General features: G+C 48.5%; 1 protein-coding gene and 1 long non-coding RNA gene across 2 annotated transcripts; one reads left to right on the top strand and one right to left on the bottom strand.

Moving 5' to 3' along the window:
* The first annotated feature begins 426 nt into the window (after positions 1 to 426).
* Positions 427 to 13,765, top strand: LOC141275911 (uncharacterized). The gene is made up of 2 exons (XR_012324554.1): positions 427 to 8,608; positions 9,242 to 13,765. It is a non-coding gene; the product is annotated as an uncharacterized lncRNA (long non-coding RNA).
* FGF23 (fibroblast growth factor 23) lies at positions 8,122 to 15,923 on the bottom strand. Its single transcript, XM_019925950.2, has 3 exons — positions 15,728 to 15,923; positions 9,956 to 10,059; positions 8,122 to 8,584 (listed from the first exon to the last, which is right to left on the bottom strand). The coding sequence occupies exons 1-3, from the start codon at positions 15,921 to 15,923 to the stop codon at positions 8,150 to 8,152; spliced, it is 735 nt and encodes a 244-aa protein (XP_019781509.1). The 3' UTR covers positions 8,122 to 8,149.
* Between the last annotated feature and the right edge of the window lie 5,791 nt (positions 15,924 to 21,714).

Below are 21,714 nucleotides of genomic sequence, written 5' to 3'. Positions count from 1 at the left end.
GCCAGGCTATTATAAGAACTATTAGACTATTACACGAACTGCGAATATATGGCAATGAACAAAAAATAGACCAAGTCCGCATCCTTGTGGAGCCTATACCCCGTCAGGGAGGATAAATACATGACCTGTCATTGTGGTCGATGCAATGGAAGGGAGTGAATCAGGCGCGGAGGGAGGCGTGCTGCTTTCTTTGGGGGACGTGCAGAAGGGCTTCCCTGGGTGGGCTTGGAGGACCCAAGGCGACTCTGCTCATCTGTGGGAGGAAAGCAACCCAGATGGAATGGGGGGCGCAGGGGCCCGAGGAGGGGTCGAGCTCTGCGTGTGGGACCCGAGCTTGGGGGGCGCTGGGCAGGCAACAGGAGACGGGGGCAGAGAGCAGAGGGGATGGGGGAGGGAGGCATGGCTCTGTGGCCTGTGCCAAGGGGTTGTCTGTTGATGGATTCATGTCTGGTGGGACCGGGCAGTGACACAGGGAAGGTTTGTGGTCAGAAAACCTGCATCCAAGTTCTTCTAGTATTGTGGCCAAGCAAGTCTCTTAATATCGCCGAGCTGCTGTTTCCTCATGTTAAATGGAGAATAATTAGAATTCTGTACGTGTGTTCTGGTAACCTTTTGGTTTTGATATGTCAGACCTACAGAAAAATGGCGAGAGTGATCCAAGAAACTCCTTGGGTTAATCTCTTTACCCGGATTCACCACTTGCTTACATTTTGCCCCATTTGCTTTGTCGTTCACGCTCGTGTGTGTCTTTTCCCTCAGAAACATTTGAGAGTGAGTTGGAGGCATCATGCCCTTTTTCCCCTGCAAAATTTCCATGTGTGTTAATCTTAAGGTCAAAGGTGTCCTTATATACAGCCACAGAATAAATATCAAAATCAGGAAGGTTGATACTGATAGAATTTATTATCTGGGCAACAGACTATATTTAAATTTTGTCAGTTATTCCATCGGTGTGCCTTCTGCCTCCTGTTTCCTCACCCCCCAACCCAGCATCCAGTCCGGGACCACGTGCTGCATTTCATTGTCATGCCTCTTCATTCTTCTCTGATCTGGAACTGTTCCTTAGCCTTTCTTCGTCTTTCTTGACCCAGTTGTTAAAAGAAAAAGTAGAGGCTACAGGCTAGTTACTGGGTTTTTCTGGTGCTTCTCATTCTTAGATTCAGGTTATGCTTCTTCGTCAGAAGCACCCGAGGAAGGATGTGTCCTTGGTGAGTCTTGTCAGGAGGTGTGTGAGTGGTATCACCATGTCCATCTGCCATGAAATGACTGTTTATCTGGTTCCTCATTAAACTGTCACCCACACTTTTAGCCTCCATTGATTATTTTCTATCTCTATTTTTGTTTATGTATTAGTTGGTATTATACAGTAAGGAAGAACTTTCCCTTCTCCCCTACTTATTTATTTCTATCACTATGAACTCAGGGATTCTTATTCAATGACTTAAATTCCAGTACTCTCATTATTTGATGCTCAGATTGTCCCAAATTTGTCCTGTGGGAACACTTCGCAGCTGCTTCTCCGTGTTCTGTTGGGATATTCCCATCATTCTTTAAGCGCGTCTTTCTTTTCTGACGAACAAGATGCTCCAGAATCATCTTACTCTTTCCCAGCCTCAGTCCTGGGAATCAGCTTTTTCTCCAAAGAGCCCTGGAGCCATTTGCTTTCAGCAGAAATGGTATTTAGAAACCAAGGTCTGGCTGTCAGGTGTGCTCACTGCTAACCTAGGTCTTCCTTGTTGTTATTGCATTGAATTCCATTGTGGGAATGAATATACCACAGTTTATCTGTTCTATTGGTGACATGTGGACCATTTCCAGTTTGGGAGTATTTTGAAAAAGCTGCTACAAATTCTTCTTTTTTACAAGTCTTTTTCTGGATATGTGTTTTCATTTCTCTTGGGCTGGTTGTAGCGTAGGTGTGGGTGTATGCTTAATATACAAGAAAGTTGTCAGACCTTTACTCCAGGTCTGTGTGTATGTATACACACATGGGCTTTTAGATATTTATAATATGCCAGCCTATATGTTTGTTATAAAATATAACTTTATTTTCTTAACAGTGTTTTTTATGAGAAGTTGTTCATTTTCATGAGACTGATTTACCACTGTGTTTGTTTTGTGGTTATTGCTTTCTGTGTTCTCAGAAATCTTTGCCCACCCCCTAACTATAGAGATACTCTGTTTTCTTCTAGAAGTTTTGTAATTTTACCTTTTTTGTTTAGGTCTTAATCTATCTGGAATTAGTTTTGTTTTTGTTTTTACTGTCAACTTTATTTTTTTCATGATGCAAATTATTTTTAAAAAATTTTATTGGAGTATAGTTGATTTACAATATTGTGTTAGTTTCAGGTGTACAGCAAAGTGATTCAGTTATACATATACATGTATCCACTCTCTTTTGGATTCTTTTTCCCATATAGGCCATTACAGAGTATTGAGTAGAGTTCCCTGTGCTATACAGTAGGTCCTTATTAGTTATCTATTTTATATGTAGTGGTGTGTATATGTCAATCCCAATCTCCCAGTTTATCCCTCTGGAATTAATTTTTGTGTATGGTGTGAGATGAGGGGTTGAGTTGCATGGTTCTTCCACGTGGTTCTTCCGGTTGTTCCAACAGCATTTGTTGAAGAGACTCCTCTTCCCTTGACTTGCTTTGTTCCTTTGTCAAAAATCAGTTGATCACGTAAGTGTGGGTCTATTTCTGAATTCCTTATCTTGATTTTCTTTTGCTGTTACAGGACCTTTTTATCTCCATGTACATTTGAAAATAGACTTTATTTTTTAGAATAGTTTTAGGTTTACAGAAACGTTGAGAATATGGTACCAGGAGTTCCATATACCCTGTGCTCAGTTCCTCTGTTATTGATATCTTAACCTTAGTATGGTACCCTTGTTAACCAATGGATCGGTATTATTAACTAAGGCCCACAGTTCATTCAGATTTCCTTGGTTTTTACCTCCTTCTGTCCTCCTCCTGTTCCAGGATTCCCAGCCCCATCCCACATGGTGTTACATAGGTTTCCGTCTCCTTAGGCTCCTCTTGGCTGTGACAGGTTCTCAGACTTTGCTTGTGTTTCGGTGACCTTGGCAGTTTTGAGGAGGATTAGTAGCATGTTTTATAGGATGTGTATCTGTTGGAATTTGGTGTTCTTCTCATGATTAGAGTGGGGTTATGGTTTTCTGGGAGAAGACCACAGAAGCAAAGTACCATTTTTTATCACATCATCTCAGGAGTACACACTGTCAACGGGACTTATTTCGTTTGATTGTTGGTGTTGATTTTGATACTGACCTGATCACCTGCCTGCGTCAGTGTTCGTGAGGTTTCTCCACTGCAAAGAGGCTCTTCTTTCCCCCTTTTCTGACTATACCTTTCGGAAGGAAGTCTGTGTGCACAGTGGGGTTTATGCTCCCTTCTTAAGGACACAGTATCCACATCCATCACTCGGAACTCTGCCTGAGGGACTGTACTCTTCTCCCTATTTATTTATTTATTCAGTCATTTATTTTGCTCTGTAAGATTTTGAACTTTTGAGTTAATTGAGCTTGTTTGCTGGCCTGTATGTGGTCTGTGTTGATGGGCATTCCGTCTGTGCAGAAAGACTGTCTTCTGAAGTTGTCGGGTTTGATGTGCTATAAATGTAAGTTATATGAAGTTCATCAATAGTGTCGCTTAGATGCCACTAATCTTTCTGATGTTTTGCCTGTTTGCTTACTCAGTTACTGAGAGAGGAATGTTCACATTGCCAACTCAGATTAGTACTTGTCTATTCCTCCCTTCAGTTTTGTCAGTTTTGCTTCATGTGTTTTGTTACTCTGTTTTTAGAGACATAAACATTTGTGATTTTTATGCTTCCTTATGAATTGGCCCTTTTGTCATTAAGCAACGTTCCTCTTTACCAATGGCAGTATTCCTTAACTTGAAGCCTATTTTGTTTGCTATTTATACAGTAAGCCATACTTCTTATGCTTACTGTTTTCACTGTATATATTTGTTATGGACTGGATTATGTCCTCCCAAATTCATGTGTTGAAGTCCTAGCCCCAAATAACTCAGAATGTGAAAGTGTTTGGGGAGAGGGCCTTTAAAAAGGCAATTAAGTTAAAATGGGGCCAGTAAGGAAAGTACTAATCCAGTCTGGCTTGGGTTCTAAAAAGAAGAGTAAATTTGTTCACACTAAGAGACACCAGGGATGCCTGAGTACGGAGGAAAGACCAGGTGAGGACGCAGCGAGAAGGTGGTGCCTCTAAGCCTAGGTGAGAGGCCTCGGAAGGAGTGAAACCTGCTGGCACCTTGACCTTGGACTTCTGGCCTCCAGAGCTCTGTGAAGATAAATTTCTGTTGTTTAAGCCACCCAGTCTGTGGCATTTTGTTGTGGCAGCGAACTAATATACTATCCTTCCCTTCTTTTCTTTCAAGTCCATCTTTTATAGACAACATGTAAATGGTGTTTTTATTTCATGCATTCTGACCATTGCTGCCTTTAGTCGTGGTGTTTTATTTATATATGATCTAATTATTGATATGGTTGGATTTAGTCGTGTCATTTTTCTATTGGTCCCCTCTGATTTTTCTTCTACTGTTCTCCCTTTCCTGCCTCCTTTTGGGATAATTGAATATTTTTTTAGTATTCTCTTTTAATACTTTTAATGGCTTTTGTCCACACCCCTTTCATTGTTCTTAGTATTGGAGGTACTTCAGGAATTCTAATATGCGTATATTCTCATCACAGTCTACTTAGAATTCACGTCGGATGACTTTCACATACAGTGTTACGATCTTGCAACCGTCTCCTTCATTTACCCTTCCCATCCCGTGTGGAAATTCTGCCACACAGTACAGTGTTGTAATTCTTGCTTTAAGTGGTATTTTAAAGAAACCAAGAGAAGAAAGTGTATCACATATTTGTAGTTGTTTGAATTTACCCACATTTTTACTATTTCTGCTGCCCTTCTTTGTTTTCTACATGGTGTTATTTCTCTTCAGCCTGGCAACAAGTTCTGTCAGTTTTTACTTCACCTTCGTTTCCCCCTCCCCACTTTTGAAGGATGTTCCTGCAGGATATGTAATTCTGGGCATGTAGCTTTATTTTCTTTCAGCCTTTTCAGCGCCTTATGGCTTCCCTTGTTTATGGTGAGAACTCAGCTGTGCACAGCTGTTCACGTATACCTAAAGTTTCATTTTTCTTCAGCAGCCTTCAAGATTTTATCCTTGCTTTCAGAAGTTTGTGATATACTCAAATCACAGTTTGACTGTGGTTTTCTTTGTTTTTATTTTTCTTGAGGTTTGCTGAGCTTCTTTTATCAGTACATTAGTTTTTCATCAATTGGGGGAAAATTTCAGCCATTGTACCTTCAAATATTATTCCTCAACTCTTCCCGCTCCTTTCTTGGGACTCCACGTACACATGTTTTGGACAGTTTGATATTGTCACACAGATCACTGAGACTCTGGTCATTATTTTTTTAACATATTTTTTCTTTCTTCAGATTAGATTACATGTTAACTTTATTATCTTCAATGACTGTTCTTTCGTCCTCCATCTACTATTAAGCACATTTAATAAATTTATTATTTCTGATATTGTATCTTTCAAGTTTTGATTTCTACTTGGTTCTTTTTATTATTTCTTTTCTCTTTTGAGATTCCTGATCTCTTTGCTCCTTATTACCACTCCTTCCTTTAAAACCCTTAACTATATTTATAATAGCTGCTTTAACGTTCCTGCTGCTAATTCCAAGATCTGGGGCATCTAACGGTTGGTTTCTAGCGATTGAGTTTTCTCTTGACTCTGGGCCACTTCCCCTTATTTCTTCCAGAGCCTGGAATGTGTCGTCTTTCTTTAGAAGCTTACTGGGATCTTGAGGTGGCTGTGTCTGTGGGTATTTTTCAAATAAAAAAAAATTCCTCTCTTTAAAGGAAACACAAGCTAGAGTGATCAGAAATCCAGCATTAAAATTTTTTCCTTGTTTTCAATAATTCTGTCTGAATTAGGCAAAATTGCTGAGTTCATTTGTGTATGGAAAAAACCTTGACTATTTTAAAATTCTGAAAATTTTCAACTTTGCTCCCTCTAGATTTTCCAATTGCTCCCCTCCCGTAATTCCTCCCGTAGTTCCTTTTATTCTCATAGTTCGATGTACTTTTGTGCAGTAATACAAAAAGGAAAAGCTAAGAGAAGCTGAGATAAATTTTATTTTTTTAAAAGAAGAGAGGAAAAAGGTGGTGTTACATTTTTATAAATATCCATAAATATAGAGCGATAGGCAAAAATCTTCCAAATAAATAAATAAATATTGCCACGTGCTAAGTGACATAAGACATTGTGAGGCTCTCTTAGCTCTGCCAAAGAGAAAACCCCAAGGAACCAGTTTTCTGCCGAAGTCCTTTCCATTTAGGTTTCCAGTAGCTTTTATACACTATAATATCTCGAACGGAAAATGAAAACTATAAAGAAAATAGTTGCCGTGCACTGCTATATAGTTATTATACACAGTCTGAGTGTTTTGAAAGAGGAACTCATCCTTCAAGATCAGCCTGAAACCATAGGTGAGAGCAGTCGGCCAATGCTTCTCTCATAAGTAAAAGAATGGATCCGTTTCTAAGGTCGGGTGCGTGATGGCAGCAGGGGGAGAAGGTGACTGGGAGGGAGCTGCTGTTCGCATCTACTCTGCTCGTGCATATTCTGCTGTTCAGGTGGCCATTTAAATAGAGGTAGGAAATGGGGCCCCTGAGGATGACTAAGGTATCAGCCTCCCCCTGCCTGGTGCTCAGCTGTTCTGTAAGTGAGGGTTGGTTTTCCTCAGGGTGGCGCTGGGGCTCCTGGGACTGACAGCTGTCTTCATTTGGTGCCCCCAGAACGTCCAAGTGGAGTAAGACCCAGACACGCCCGCCTAGGAGTGTTTTAGCTAGGCCTCTAGCCACGGCTACAGGGCGGGTTGCGGTCATGGTGAAGAGCTGACAGTGCTGGCTTTTCCTGACTCCTACACTGGGATCCCTGGTGGTTGGGCTTCTTTCCCCGGAATTCCCGATGCCACTTCACAAAAGGACACAATTGGGGCTTCCCTGGTGGCGCAGTGGCTGAGAGTCCGCCTGCTGATGCAGGGAACGCGGGTTTGTGCCCCGGTCCGGGAGGATCCCACATGCCACAGAGCGGCTGGGCCCGTGAGCCATGGCCGCTGAGCCTGCGCGTCCGGAGCCTGTGCTCCGCAACGGGAGAGGCCACAACAGTGAGAGGCCCGCGTACCACCAAAAAAAAAAAAAAAAAAAAAAAAGACACAATTGGCACAAAAACCCAGCCCAGAGCAGTCCCCTTGTCACCAGGCCCCTCCTTGCAACATTTGTCTGATTCATCCAGAATGGATCACCACTCAGCCTGAAAGCAGAGGTTTAATTAAGGGCCTCTTGGGAGAGTTTGAATTTATTTCCATTTTGAAAAACAAATCCTAGCAGGGTAGATTTTCAGGAGCCAAGACCAAAACTCCTCAGGCCCAATTCACTCAAGCCAAAGGTAGGGCCGAGAGGCAGGGGCCACGTGGGAAGCCAGCGTCACTCTGGGCCGGGCTTTGGCTGCACAGAGGGACAGAGCAGGGCAAGGGGCCATCCTGTAAGGAGCTCGCGTCTCTAGCTTGATCCCTGCCTCCATCCTCCGGGTGCTCATTCTGGCTAAGTTTTGACCAGCCTACCCCCAGTCTTGTTGACGGCCCTTCTCCAGAGATGCTTAAGGAAGAACGAAGGCTTGAGGTTAGGATTTTCATGGGTTTTGCTCAGTCGAGCTGTTAATCCCCCAGGTCAAGGTTGCAAACTCAAACCCTGCCAACAGGGTCCAGGCAGATGGCACAAAGCAGGGGGCGGTGGAGAAGCCGCTGGCTTGGGCTCCCTGCTTCACCTCCCGGCTGGTCAACTCGCTAAGCCCCTGTTCTTAATGTTAGACTGATGGAGAGGAGAGGAGAGGGAAGAGGAAGGACTGGGGGTGAGGGAACCCTTTCTCTCCCAAAGGAGCGCGTCCAGGTGGGAGGAGGAAGGCGAGGGGCGCCACCGCTCCAAGGGCAATCCCCGGGGACCTCCCGCTAAGGGAGGAAGCGGGGCCGGTTCGCCCCACCTCCAGCCCGCGCCCCAGACGGTTTGGCTTTCCGAGTTGGGCCGCCCTAAGCGAAGCTGGGGAAGGGCCGGCAGCGCTCGGCGCCCCCCGGCCCGGCGCGCGCGTCCAGCCGGTGGCCGCGGAGCACCCCCAGCGGGTCGCTGGCCGCAGGGCCGCTGTCCTCGGCGCTGGGCCGCTCTTGCGAGCAGGAGGCGGGCGCGGGCGTGGCGCGGGCGCGCGGCTTGAGCACGCTCAGCGGGTCCCCGCCGTCGTGCGCGCTGCGCGTGTGGCGCCGGGGCCGCGCGGTGGCGAAGTGCAGCAGCGGGATCTCGTTCCTGCGCGACAGGAACTGCGCGTACGGGGGCGGGTTGGTGCCCGGCAGGAAGGCCCGCTTGGCCCGACCCAGGCTGACGAGGAAGCGGTGCTGCGGCGAGTGGTACACGTCGTAGCCGTTCTCCAGCGTCCGCTGCCGGAACCTGCAGCTCTCGGGGCTGAAGTGATGCTGAAAGCGGGGCGGGGCGACCGGGTGAGGCCGAAGTCCTCGGCGGGCTGGATGGGACCAGCTCCATCCCGGGACCCCAATTCTCCCACCCACTCTCCTGGGGCCTTGCCTTTAACCCCGTCGTGCCCTGCTGGGCAAAAGTGATTTCCACTCATTTCCAAACTGCGGTTACGACTGGCAGGTGGGGACAGGCTTGGGGAGCTCGCGGCCCCGCCTGCGGACCCGCCGCCGGCACTTGGCTGCCTGGGGCCGGGCTGGACGGAGCCGGCGCCTCTGTCTGCTTTCTGGACTGAGGCCTGTCCTCTCTCTGCCTTTTGTTTTTGGCTCGGAGGTGGCTTCGGTCTGTCTCCTCACCTGGACAAAGGTGGGCTGGGCTTTGTAGGGCCGCACATAAGTAAGGAGACTCCCCCTCAGAGGCAGAACAGAGTTTGGGAATTAAGGGACATGAACTTCATCACCAGGTGACCTACGTGAGCCCTCACTCTGCCACTAACTGGTGCTGTGTTTTGCTAAGTGCCTGCTAGGGCCTTTACGTAGGATGTCCTTTAATCCTCAGAAGTCCACGGAGTAAGTATTTTACAGATGAGGGGACTCTGTATATGCCTATATGCGGTCAACAGGTATTTATGTACTTATTTGTCTATATTTGTTCAACAGATATTTATGTACTCTGGGCAGATACTATGGTGGGTGCTGGGACACAGAAGTAAGTAAAACAGAAAGTCATTGCTCTCTTGGAATTGCTGGTGGGAGGAGCTTCTGAGACGCACAGCCCTGCTTCTGTCCAATGCCCCCCGTGCTTTGGAATATGCTGCGCCCTGTAGTTTGGGAAAGCCCTTGCTCGCCAGTCCAAAAGACCAGCCATCACAGCTGGGGCCGAGGGAGTTCGTTACAGATCTTGATTTGGGGGAGCCCCACAGGGCACATGGTCCATCCCACTTGACTTTTTCCAGGTGAGGAAACTGAAGTTGAGAGAAATAGGGGACTTGCCCAAGGTCAAGGATATCTAGTAACAAGATCATGAGACCCCAGTGGCTTCTCACCCTTTCTTTCTAATGGACTTTCCAACATGAACGTATGTGACTTGAGGACCTGGGCTGCAGACAAGGTGCTGTGCTAGTTAAAAAATGGGGACCAAAGGGCAGGTAGGACTAGAGACTGAGAGCCCAGATGCTCCAAAGCCGGAAGGCTTGGGTTCAGACCTCAGCTGTATAAGCCTGAGCATTTGATACTTAGATGGAAAAAAGTACTCAGTGAAAACATCACCCGGGTAATGTGCAAGTGGAATCTTTAAGCTATAAAATTCTACATTTTGCCAGAGCAATGAAACAATTATCTGCAAAGAATTACCCAGCACACAAAGAAACTCACAGATCCAAAAATGTTGCCTCTGAAGTCCATGCAGAGATACCTCCGGCTCACCACCCCTGTAATCACCACGAATCCCGCATCCTCAGATCTGATCATCAGGGCACCTATGGAGAAAATCATTCAAGTCAAAACCTGGCTTCACATCCCGCCCCTACCTCCAAGGACCCTCCCTTGATTGATCTAAAGGGTGGTGATGATTTCACAGAAGCCTCCTCTTGTCCTTGTTCAGCCTCTTTCTTCTGACTTCCCCTCCCCCGCCCCTCCCCCCTCCCCCCTCCCCCCATTGCCTCCTGCGTGTCGTCCTGCCTGTAAGGAGCACCCTGAACTCCCAGCTTTCTTCCACCTGTACCAACGTGTTTCTCTCTCTGCTTGGACTCTCTTTATTTTCCCCTTTGCCTGTCTCATACTTCTTAATGTCTGTGGTGGTGGGCACATCCTCCCAAGCCTTCTGCTTTTGTGATGTTTAAATCTATGCCCAGACGTCTTTCAAGCATCCAGCTTGACCCTCCACCCAGGGAGCCGTGCAGGAGTCAGTGATACAGCAGTCAGCACCCTTTATGTGTCAAGAACTGTATTCCGATGGTTCTCCTCCCGCCTCTGTTTATCGAGGTCACTCACGCTTCAAGGCCAGGCTCAGAGATCACTATTTTATGGAGACTTTCCTAATCTCCCTAATCAGAATGACCTGTTCTTCTCAGCCGCTCCGACTCGCCTCTCTCAGAGCGTGTATCTCCTCACCTGCCTTAATAAGTTCACATGTCTGGTGCCTCCCTGGGGTGAGCCACTTAGAAGCAGACGGTGTATCTTTCCGTGTCGAGTAGATCCTGGGACGCAGGGAATTACTTCTTGCTTCTTCATCGCTATTCTTGGTCCTTTTCTCACTTGGTGGTGCCCCCACGTGCAGCCCCTCTCAAAAACTAGCCCTGGACAAAGGCCTGAAACCCATTCACACTACCTACACCCTGAATAACTGACAACAGTTTTAAGCGTGACCCCCCCTACCCCCATGGGGACGTGCAAGTCTAACAGGTACCAGTGAGTAGTTTAAGTTTCTGTTTTGTAGCGAGGGCGCAGTGAGACCAGAAGAGGCGTGGCGTGCGTGCTAATTCAGCAAGACTCCTCCCCAGATGCTGTTTAATTACCTGACATTTTCTACTAGAATCACCTCTTCAGGTCTTGGGGCCTCTTCCCTTTGCCGACCACAGAATTTCCCCACACATCTCATTTGGCCTCACAGTTCCCAGGCAGGTAGCCCAGGCAGGGGGTCGAGTCTTCTAGAGAGGGTGGAAGCGCCAGGCATCTGTGCCCAGTAAGTGATGGTGCCTCGTGGGGTGACTCATAGCCCAGATCTACCCCCACGGAGGCTCAGCACAGAGCCCTCCAAGGAGAGCGGCAGGCAGTACTAGACACTAGCTGAGCGCAGAGAAGTCAGAGTGATGTGGGGCAGAGGCCACGAGGCTGGGAACAAGCCCAGGCAGAGGGCCAAGAGGAGAGGTCACTGGTTTCCAAGTTTGGCTAAGGATTAGGCTTGAGGGAAGCTTCTGGAAGTGGGGTGGGGCATGGGAGGTGCGGAAGATATTAAATGCTCCGTAACGGGGTTTGCCTGTGAGTCTCAGATCTGTGGCTAATGTTGAGAGAAGGCCTGAGAGAGACATAAGGAACATGGAAGAAACTGTTTCCAGCCTGATGAATTTTCAGTCTACTTGGGGGAAAAAAAATTACACTTCGTAACTGTTTTTGAGATGTTGCACTCTGCGTATTTGACACATTTAAACTCTCAAAATAGCTGCTGTGGGACTTCGCTGGTGGTCCAGTGGTTAAGACTCTGCACTTCCACTGCAGGGGCTGAAGGTTCAGTCCCTGGTCGGGCAACTAAGATCGCACATGCCATGGGTCGCGGCCAAAAATAAATAAATAAGAAAAGAATCCCACCTCCGAAAACCTCCCCCCACAAAACCAGCTATGTTGTTAATGTCACCAGTATTAATATTGGAAGTAGCAGCCTCCCAATTTAAATCATGAGGAAACCAAGGCACGATTCAAACTCAGGAAACTCAGGTCAGTGACCCTAACATCTTCTGCCCACAGCCCTGGAGCTCGTCTCCAGCTGACGTCACGACAAGCCTCAGAAGATGAAGTCAAGGGCCGAGATCCAGGCCACGGCCATGAGGCCCCCAGGTCACGGTACCCCCGAGGGGGTCAGGGGGGAGGGGCTGAGCCAGGAGCCCGGAGCTGGGGCGCTGAGATTCTGGTCCCTGTTACGCCCTGTACTACCTCTGTAGCCTTGGGCAGCTCATCACTCGAGCCTCAGCGTCCTCAGCTGGGAAGAGAGAAGAAGCACAGCTGTCCTGCCTGCTTCCCAGGGTTGCAACCAGGATCAAATGGGATGATGCTGTAAAAAAGGGCCTTGAAAACATTCAGCAGATGGAAGGCCCTGTGGAGGATGGCTGGCCTGCCCCTGACGATAAGCCCACACCCTGCCAGCTGCCAGCCGATGCCTGGGTCCCTGTGAGCAGTGTGCGTTGTCTCCAGGGCCAGTGAGGACAGAAGACAGCCTTCAGGGGCACCGGGAGCTGCTGCCGTGAGGACGCACAGGCTTGAATCAAACCCACAGGAGCCGGTGCAAAAGTCCAGCAAATGGAAGAGCCGATTGTCCTCCCCATGCAGGTGACTGAGGCAGCTCTGCACCGACCCAAGGGCAGCATTTGGCAGAAAGAAGGCACCAACCGCTGGCCGCTGGGACCACACCTGTTGGAGCCCGGCAGGCGTAAAGGACATTTCCTTTCGTGATGCCGTGTCTGTGCACGTGATACAGAAGAAGCAGGGGACCCGGGTCCAGGTCTCCCCGAGGTCATTTACCGCCTATGTGACCACAAGCCAGTTATCTGAGTCCTTGAACCTCTGTTTTCTTATATGCAGTAGAATCATTTATTTCATTTGGTCATCTTTGGGGTGTAAGGAGATAATATTTTTATCTGCTATAAACCCACTTTCTAAATGCCGGTGATTGTTACTATTACCACTTTGCCTCAATCTCTGCTATAAAAGTAGAAAATTATCTGCCCTATTCTAGTGTCATGGTCAATAAATGATAAATAAGATGATGGATGTAAAGGACTTTGAGCTCCCCAAAAGAAAGATAACATTGTGAAGGGTTAGAGAGCCCAGGGATAGTTCGGCTTCAAGTTCGGCACAAGAAAGTGACGTTGGGGAAGGAGAGGAAATAAAAAGACCAGGAGCCAGGGAGTAATAGTAACCAGGGGTAATAAGCATCTCTTTGCTGCTGTTGCCACAAAGCGGGGCTCATGGAGAGTGGGAGGGTAGCCTTGTTCATAGTAGGAAGGATGGGAGGGTAGCCTTGTTCATAGTAGGAAGGAGACAGACATTGGAGACGCACTCCCTGACACCAGCTGCAAGTCACGAGGGTATTGAATCTTGTAGGCAGATAATTTTACAACGATCAGCAAACCAGAGATGGGCTGAGCACTCAACTATTAATCAAGACTTTAGTAGAGCACAGTAATCAAGTGAACCACATTTCACTGGAAATCTGTAATTAATTAGGAGGGGAAGAAACACTCCACGCCTTTCCATCAATGTGAAACCGTTGCTTTGCGTTCATCGGGGAGGTCATTACAAATCCTTCTCCAGCCTGTTACTTAGTTGTCCTACGGAGCTACAGGCATCCGTGTTTCTTCTTTCCTTTTGGGGTAACTTTTTATCTTAGTGTGTATATCTGTCTGTCTATATATATAGTGCTCATGATAACTGATCTGAATAGTATAAATGTTATATAAACGAGCAAAAGTGTCTCTCTCTTGCCCCTGACTCAGTCCCTTCCCAGGTTCCTTAATTGCCAGAGACACAAGGCTTAGTAGGTTCTTTATATGACAAAACAAAATCACATTTCTGTAAAAAAAAAAAAAAAAATCTGAAATCAGTTCAGTTCACTTTGCTTCCTCTCAGTCATTTTAATTCATTCCAGCTAGCGCTCTGTGCCTTCTCGGGGCCCAAGGTCGGTGGATATAAGAGGAAAATTCTATGATTCATGCTGCAAACTCAGTGGGCTGAGCCCTACCCACTCCAGGCACCGCTCACAGCCCTCCCTCTCCCCCCACCAGGCCGTGTCTTCGGGGGCTTCCTTTCATCAAAAGGATTCTGTGATTATAGAGAAATTTTATAAGCATTCTCTAATTATCTGCAGCCCTTTCCATGTAGGGGAATCAAAATAATTTACCATAATCTACCGTCCTGCGTTTTAAATCGCCTCTCATCTTGAAGTGAGGGCGGCCTTCCACGAGAGGGCAAAACTGTGTTTCCTCAAAGCTGGTCATGAGCTGGGAGACACGAAGGTTGGAAACCTGGAGGTGCGTGAAGGGCTGGTCTTCCTTTGAAGCCACAGAGCTTTTCACGATGTCAGACACGTTGTAGGTTCTGCTAAATACCCATTGAATAAAACGGGCAATACTTCGGATGTATCAACTGTATCCAGATTTATTTCAGAATTTTTGCCATGGGACTCAAACTTGGCTTCCAAGATGTTGACTTCTGAATCCACTATGTCCCCCTAAGTTCTGGAACCTGTTTGGCATTTGGGGAGAACTTCCTCCTTTCTTTCACCCCCTGTCACCATCCACTGAGCACCTGAAGAGGTCTGAACTTCTGGCTTTGCACATGCCTCTCTCTCACTACCAGCTTTAAGGTCCTTTGACTCTTAGCAGATGAATGTCTTGCGTATAGCAAGACCACAGCAAAATGACAGAATAATTTAGTGCAACAATAAAGGGCCAGTCATTATTCCTATAAGAAATTGTCTTTAATTAAACAGAGACACTGCTTACTCTTTCCTTCCTCTGATTGGATCTATTTTGAATCGGTTGGCATTTTTCTGGATCCTTAATTTTTACAGGTTTTCCTCAAATAGAAGACCTTGTCTTTTTCAATATCCGTCATCCCCCCACCCCATTATTCCTTCTGGGGACATCGGAAACACAGCTAATGGATTGACTGTTGTGGACTGTGGTCCAACTTTCCACAAACCTAATCTTTAAAAACATTCCGGCTGTCTCGTGTTTTCAGTGAGTTCCCAACCAGCTTCATTTGCTAATAAGTGGATCTTCCAGCTCCACAGAGAAGACTCCCCAGCTCACAGCATCCTGGGTTCCACTGAAGCCCTAGTAAGCTTGTTGGATGAAGGGTGTGCGTGGATGGATGGATGGAGGCACTGGGTCAGACTCATCAAGACAGGATTCCTGGACAGTCTAGTCTTTAATACATTTTCCCTGAGAACTTTTATAAGGCCAGCATACTAGAAGCTCTGAGTTGGAAAGGGCCTCTGGGTTTATCTATTCCAAGCCCTGGTCTGGTACAGAAATCTTCACAACCTCTACTGTTAACCCAGTCCAAAGTCATGAGCCAAAACTCAGTGTCTACTGACCGATCTGACTTGTTTTGCTCCCAGCCTCCTTGCCTGTCTTTTGTACGTGTTTTGACTCTTTGGACGGGGCACAGAGAACGTGGCTGCTGTTGTGGGAGTTAAGATGGAAATTATTCTTGTTGGGAGAAACCAATACACAGTAATTGGGGAGGCGGCAGAATCTTCTCCCAAGGTTTAAACACGCGCACACACGCACACACGCACTCACGGATCCTGGGCGAGAAGCTAGGAGGCTGGAGTAGCCCTCTGGTCCAGCCAAGGCCTCCCCGAGTCCCTGCAGGTGGAGACACAGATCCGTCCCCCCTCTTCCCAGCCTAGACGGAGCCCCAACTTACTGTAGATGGTCTGCTGGGGTGAGCCATCCACGTGGCCGTCCCTGTGGATCTGCAGGTGGTAGCTGTTCCTGGCCGTGGCCGTGTACAGGTGGGTCAGACCGCCCCAGCTGGAGCCCAGCAGCGGGGAGGTGTTGGGATAGGCGTGGACCGCACAGACCAGGGTGCAGACCCAGAGGCCCAGGCAGGCCCCCAGCATCGCGGCTCTCTGGCTGGTGTGGCGTCTGAAACCCGACCCTGGCTCTGCGCCTGGCCTCCCTGGACTGTTTCTCCTCTTCCTTGCTGGTTTCTGGCCTGAGGCTCCTAGGCTGCATTCCCTCCTTTTTTTCCCTCGGACTTTTAAAGGGTAGCAGTGTGACATCAAACAGGAAAAACTCCACCGTCCACATCCTCTGTGTTGTAATCAGCCCATTTGAAGAGAATACAGGGATCTCTGAGGCTCACGGAAGGCACGTCGGTTCCAGACACACACACACACACACACACACACACCCCTCAATTTCAAGCCAACGCTCCCAAAAGTGAATGATGTGTGGGCAAAAGTTATCTACGACACTGGGTTGTCTGCTGACCTGCCCCACTTCCACCAGGAAATGCGAAGGCAGCCAGTGGTTCCGAAAAAATCCAGCTTCACTCATGCAGTCAACAGATGCCTGTGCAATTAATCTCCCATCAAGTCCACTCATTTTGTTTTTCTCAGTCTTTTTAATTCCAATCCGGAACTAAGCGCCCAGAGCTTTGTCTGTGCACAGCCCTAAGTGGGTGTTCTGAGGGATACAGAAGGAATCCAGGTCAGTACCAGGCAGTGGCGTCCTCTGAGACCCCCTCTTCGTGAAGATGTGGGAGACCGAGACAGAGGCACAAAAGCAAGGTTGCAGCCTTGGGAGGGTTTCGAGACGGGAGGGAAGGAGAAAGGCCTCAGAGTCCCTGCGCCTTTACGGAATGCTGAGGTTTGATTGCTCGGTTTCCCCGATTTGAACTGCCGAGGGCAACTCCACTGGTATTGTGGTCTCTCCAACAGCGTGGAGGTGAATTCAGAAACCTCATGAAGATGACAAGTCTGCTGGCTAAGCCCAGGGACCGGAGCCCGGGAGGGTCCCGGGAGCAGAGCCGCAGGCCAGGCGTCCCCACGTTTAGTGTCTGTGGGGGGCCTGGCTCCTGGGACTAGACGTGCCCTCTCGTGTGGGGCGACAGTCCTATCACGGGCCACCCCTGGGGGGCAGGCCACTGCACGCCTTCTAGAAAAACATACATGCGAGGGGACTGTCGCGCTTCCCACGTCCCCTCTACTGAGTGCAGACCACGTGCGGGCGGCAGGCTAGAGATCGGGGCTGCTGGCAGAGGGGAGCGATGTGATCCCCGCCCCAGGCACTCCCAGCTAACACAGAAGGCACCATGGGAAGGGTGGTCACACAGACGCGGGCACAAAGACGTGGCATTGGTTATCCTGCCCATGCACGTGTTTTTATCGTTTACAAAGCATTTTCACGGGTATGAGCTCATCTGAACCTTGCTGCCACTCTGAGAGGTAGACTCCCCAGGTGTCATCCATATTTGAAGTTTAGACACGAAGAAATGGAACTCTTGGGGTTCACACGTCCAGAGTCACAAAACAAACAAACAGGAGAGCCGGGACAGGGTCTTCCGGTTCCCTCCGCTGCCCCTCCGATGATGATCTCAGAGACACCTGGCACTTACGGAATTTATGATGTGCTTTACTTGTAGTAACTCATTCACTTTTCATAATAACCCTTTGGAGAGGTACAGGTACTTCCTCTGTATAGATTAGGAGGCCAATGTAGACAGTTTAAATAACGCACCCAAAGATGTGCAGCTCATACCGGGAGAGGTTGGATTTGAATCCGGGTGTCCTGAGCCGTCCCCGTGTTGGGGCTGAAGCCACAAGAGCAGGAGAGACAGGTCCAGGAGCAAAGGGGCATAGTGCTCCTTGCCTGGACGCAGGATGTGTCTCTAAGACACGGGGTGCTGCCCCCCCAGGTTAGAGAGAAGATTTAGGACGCTTCAGTGCTATGTGTGAGACAGCTTTCTTTAGTAACAGCCACAGAATGGTTCGTACGTGTGTTCACCACAGGATGCAAAGCAGCGCAAACATCCTCAAGGGGCCCACGATGCGAGTGAGCAGAGAAGACCTTGTTCCATACAAGGCGCCACCATGTGAGAGGCGTTGGGTGACCAGGACGGGTGCGACATACCAGAGCATCCGGAGGACGGACAGACCTCGGTGGTGGACACCGTGGTCAAGGGGGACTTGGGGGCAAAGGGGCTTGAGGGAGACTTGCAGGGTGGGTCAGAGAGGGGTTTCCCAGTGGCTGCCAGGGCGCTGCAGGGGGCAGGGCAGGTGTCTTGAGAGAAGGATGTGGTCATGCGCTCTGGTCCCAGACTGGTTGGAGGTGGAACCTCCCTGGCCACTTCCGTGTGTCCTGTTAGGAGACAGAACTGATGTGCCGGCCTACGTCACTTCCGAAGACTCCCCACCAGCCCTGAATGCCTGGCAGGTGGATCTGAAGGCAGAGGACCGCCCAGGGGAGTAGGCTGATTTCGGGGAGAGGAAGGATCCCCCACTTGGTGAGAGTGAAGGAAGGTGCCAGCAGCTCAGAGTAATTCTTCCCACCTGAGATAAGGAAACACTGAGCTTGGAGGTAGGGATTTGCCCAGTAGCAGGGATGGCAGACCTTCCAGCTCCTGGAAGACCTTCCAGCTTCCTGCCGGGGGCTCCCAACCTGGCTGCCCGAGAGAACAACCATAACTCCCCCAGGACCATCCTTCGCCCTGCTGAATGAAGGTGAGACTCTTTGCACTTGTTTCCAAAGCTCCCTGAGAGATTGTAACCCCTAAGCCTGACTCTACAGTTCTTATCAAGGAACAGATTTTGCACCCGTCCTGTGCGCTGGAGTCAATACACAGGGACCGAGCCACATCTCACTGTCCATCCCCTTCCACGATTCCAGCCTAAGATGTACATGGGCTTTTCTGGGGAGTCCTAGCACTGAATGCTAAGTCCGTACAGTGCTCTGAGCCTTGTCGTTGTGGCATCTCCTCAGAAGCTTCCGAGGGTGAGGATGACAGAGCCCAGGGTAAGTGTGCTCCTTTTCTTGGCCCCTGGAGGGCATCAGCTGTCACTGCACAGGTCAGAGGATCTGGGAGCGTGTGACCTTGGGAACCAGGTGTGAAACCCTGGTACCAGATGGGAACAGGAAGCTCAGGACAAGACCGGCGGCTTGTGGGTTTTGGATATCTCTGTCCATGGATCCCATGGGGCTGCCTGGGATGCAGCAGGTGGGGACATCTGCCCTGGCGTTGGGAGAATTTGCCCCGGGAGCTCTGTGGAGGACTTCCGGTCCAGATCCTGCCTGTACAGTCATAGAATAGAGGCTCTGAATATGGCCTGGGGACTAGACAAATCTGTATTCCCACAAGTTCGTTCCTTCCCCTCATCCCCTGACTTCTCAGAATCCTCTCTGAGAAGTTGCAGAGAATTCTCTCCCAAGGTCGTATTCTCTCCATGTGAAGGTTTTCACCAATTTTCAAAAAAAAAAATGTTGTTTTGACTGTTGTTAAACTATGATGAAAAAAATTTCGAGGAATCTTGGTAAAAGAAAGACCAGGGAATGGGGCGGCGGTCTCAGGATGGGCCACAGTTTTCTTTGCTTTGTTGGACTCTGTCTAAAGTCTCCGTCTGCAGATGGAGGTCTCTGCTGCCTATTCCCACCTCTTCATGATTCTGGCTCCATCATTTCAGCAGTGGTTTCCCTGGCATCTTGCCCATCCAATCCCTGGGGTCAGGCAGATGGATGTCTAAGCCTCCAGGATGAATGGTCATAGGGGAAGAGCTACAGCCTTCCTGAAAATGCCACCCTGTGTCTTCTTCTCCTGACGATGAAAGCTCCACTCCTAATATCCAATCCTATTCTCTCTTCCTCTAATGCGTCCAATCAACCCACACGTAACTGTTTATGGAAAGTCTATTCTGTGGCTAGTGTTTGCAGAAAGTCTTTAGGGAAGCCTAAGAATGAAAAAGCACAGTCCTGTTCTTCAAGGCGCTGACGATGCTCTGGGCAGAAGCCCGTTTGCTTCTGTCTGGCTCTTCCCAACCTACGATGCACACACACACCCAGCATCCCATCTGATGCTCTGACAGTCCTGTGAGGAGTGCTAGCAGGTCACTTCAAGAACTTCACTACTCAGAACTACAATGAGGTATCACCTCACACTGGTCCAAATGGCCATCATTAAAAAGTCTACAAATAATAAATGCTGGAGAGGGTGTGGAGAAAAGGGAACCCTCTTGCACTGCTGGTGGGAATGTAAATTGATACAGCCACTAGGGAGAACAGTATGGAGGTTCCTCAAGAAACTAAAAATAGAGCTACCATATGATCCTGCAATCCCACTCCTGGGCATATATCCAGAGAAAACTACAATTCAAAAAGATACATGCACCCCAATGTTCACAGCAGCACTATTCACAATAGCCAGGACATGGAAGCAACCCAAATGTCCATCTACATTTGAATGAATGGATAAAGAAGAAGAGGTACATATATACGATGGAATACTACTCAGCCACACAAAAGAATGAAATAATGCCATCTGCAGCAACGTGGATGGACCTAGAGATTCTCATACTAAGTGAAGTAAGTCAGACGGAGAAAGACAAATATCGTATGATATCACTTATATGTGGAATCTCAAATATAACAGAAATGAACTTGGCGGGAGGGGCTCTGCTAGACGGTGACCGAGAGGAAGCTGTCGTGAGAACGTGGAAGGGGGAGTGGCTGGAGGTGAGGAGAAGCAGGAGATGGAGGTCTTCCTAGGACAAGAGCATCTCTTGGGAGCAAATGCTTTAGTGGCAGAACCAGCCCTGCAAGTGTACCGTGCACGCACTGCACCCTGTTGTCTGGGGCTGGTGGTACCTGGCCACCGTCTGAGACAGTGAGGGGAACTGTGCACTGGGAGGACGCCCACAGCCAAGAACTGGAGTGCAGGGGCATTTTAGGGCAGTGAAACTGTTCTGTAGGAGACCGTGATGATGGAAACGCAACACGGTGCGTTTGTCAAAACCCACAGAACTCACGACACACTGTGGACCCTCACATAAACTCTGGACCTTTATTAACCATCACGCGTCACTATTGCCTCATCGACTGTGACAAACGTACCACTTAATGCAAGATGCTGGTAACAGAGGAAACTGTGTGTAGGGTGGGAAAGGGGGTATATGGGAACTCTCTGCTGTCTGCTCGAGTTTTTTGTTAACTTATAACTGCTCTAAAAAAGAAAGTACATTCAAAAGAATGAGAACAAAACTCGGCCACGGTGTTTGCCTGAATCAGTGTCAAAATCACTACCTGGAATAATTCATTCCAGGGTCAGGGAAATGAAATGTGCCAGCACAGCATCTATCTGCCTGTGTACATTAGTTACCTTGCGTTCCTTTAGATAAGACATGAGCAGATCCCTTACCCGCCCCCGTCATGTGTATCAGCTTCCCCGTCAAAGGGAACCTGTTTCTTTTGAAATCTGTGCGTGCAAACTGAGGGACCATGTCCTCCCTCTGACCTGTTTCCCCATCTGTAAACTGGGGAGGTGGTGGATGGTGAATGAAACAGTCTCTGAAGTCCCTCCCGGATGCCTTAGTCTGAGAGTTTCTCTGAGGGTTGCACACTGTCTTGTCCTCCAACCCCCTCCTGCATTGTTTGCTTAATCACCTGCTACACTTGACCTGATGGACTGGGAGTTGCCCACCTGTAGACAGTGACTGGAAGTGTTTACATTCTCTGCTGGTGGCCTTGTTTCTCTCCCACTGCCTTGCTTATAGTGTCCACAGTGGATGAGGGATCAGCTCAAGCAAGGCAGACGCCTTTAATCTCTATTTTATTTATTTATTTCCCCTCTGATCTGTATTATTTAGTTTTTTACATTACAGATTCTATTTCACTTCCAGTGATCGGTCTGTTCAAATTATC

This window comes from Tursiops truncatus, chromosome 11 (genome assembly GCF_011762595.2).
Source record: "Tursiops truncatus isolate mTurTru1 chromosome 11, mTurTru1.mat.Y, whole genome shotgun sequence".
Taxonomy (NCBI): domain Eukaryota; kingdom Metazoa; phylum Chordata; class Mammalia; order Artiodactyla; family Delphinidae; genus Tursiops; species Tursiops truncatus.
The sequence above is the reverse complement of the archived record's forward strand: the minus strand, read 5'-3'. Positions and strand labels throughout refer to the sequence as shown.

Bases quoted from the DNA above. Each gene is read 5' to 3' on its own strand.
- FGF23 (XM_019925950.2), bottom strand. From the start codon at position 15,923: ATGCTGGGGGCCTGCCTGGGCCTCTGGGTCTGCACCCTGGTCTGTGCG. The intron at 10,060-15,727 runs GTAAGTTGGGGC...TTTTCTCCATAG, and splicing joins ACCCCAGCAGACCATCTACA to GTGCCCTGATGATCAGATCT. The intron at 8,585-9,955 runs GTGAGTTTCTTT...CCCCGCTTTCAG, and splicing joins GAGGCAACATTTTTGGATCT to CATCACTTCAGCCCCGAGAG.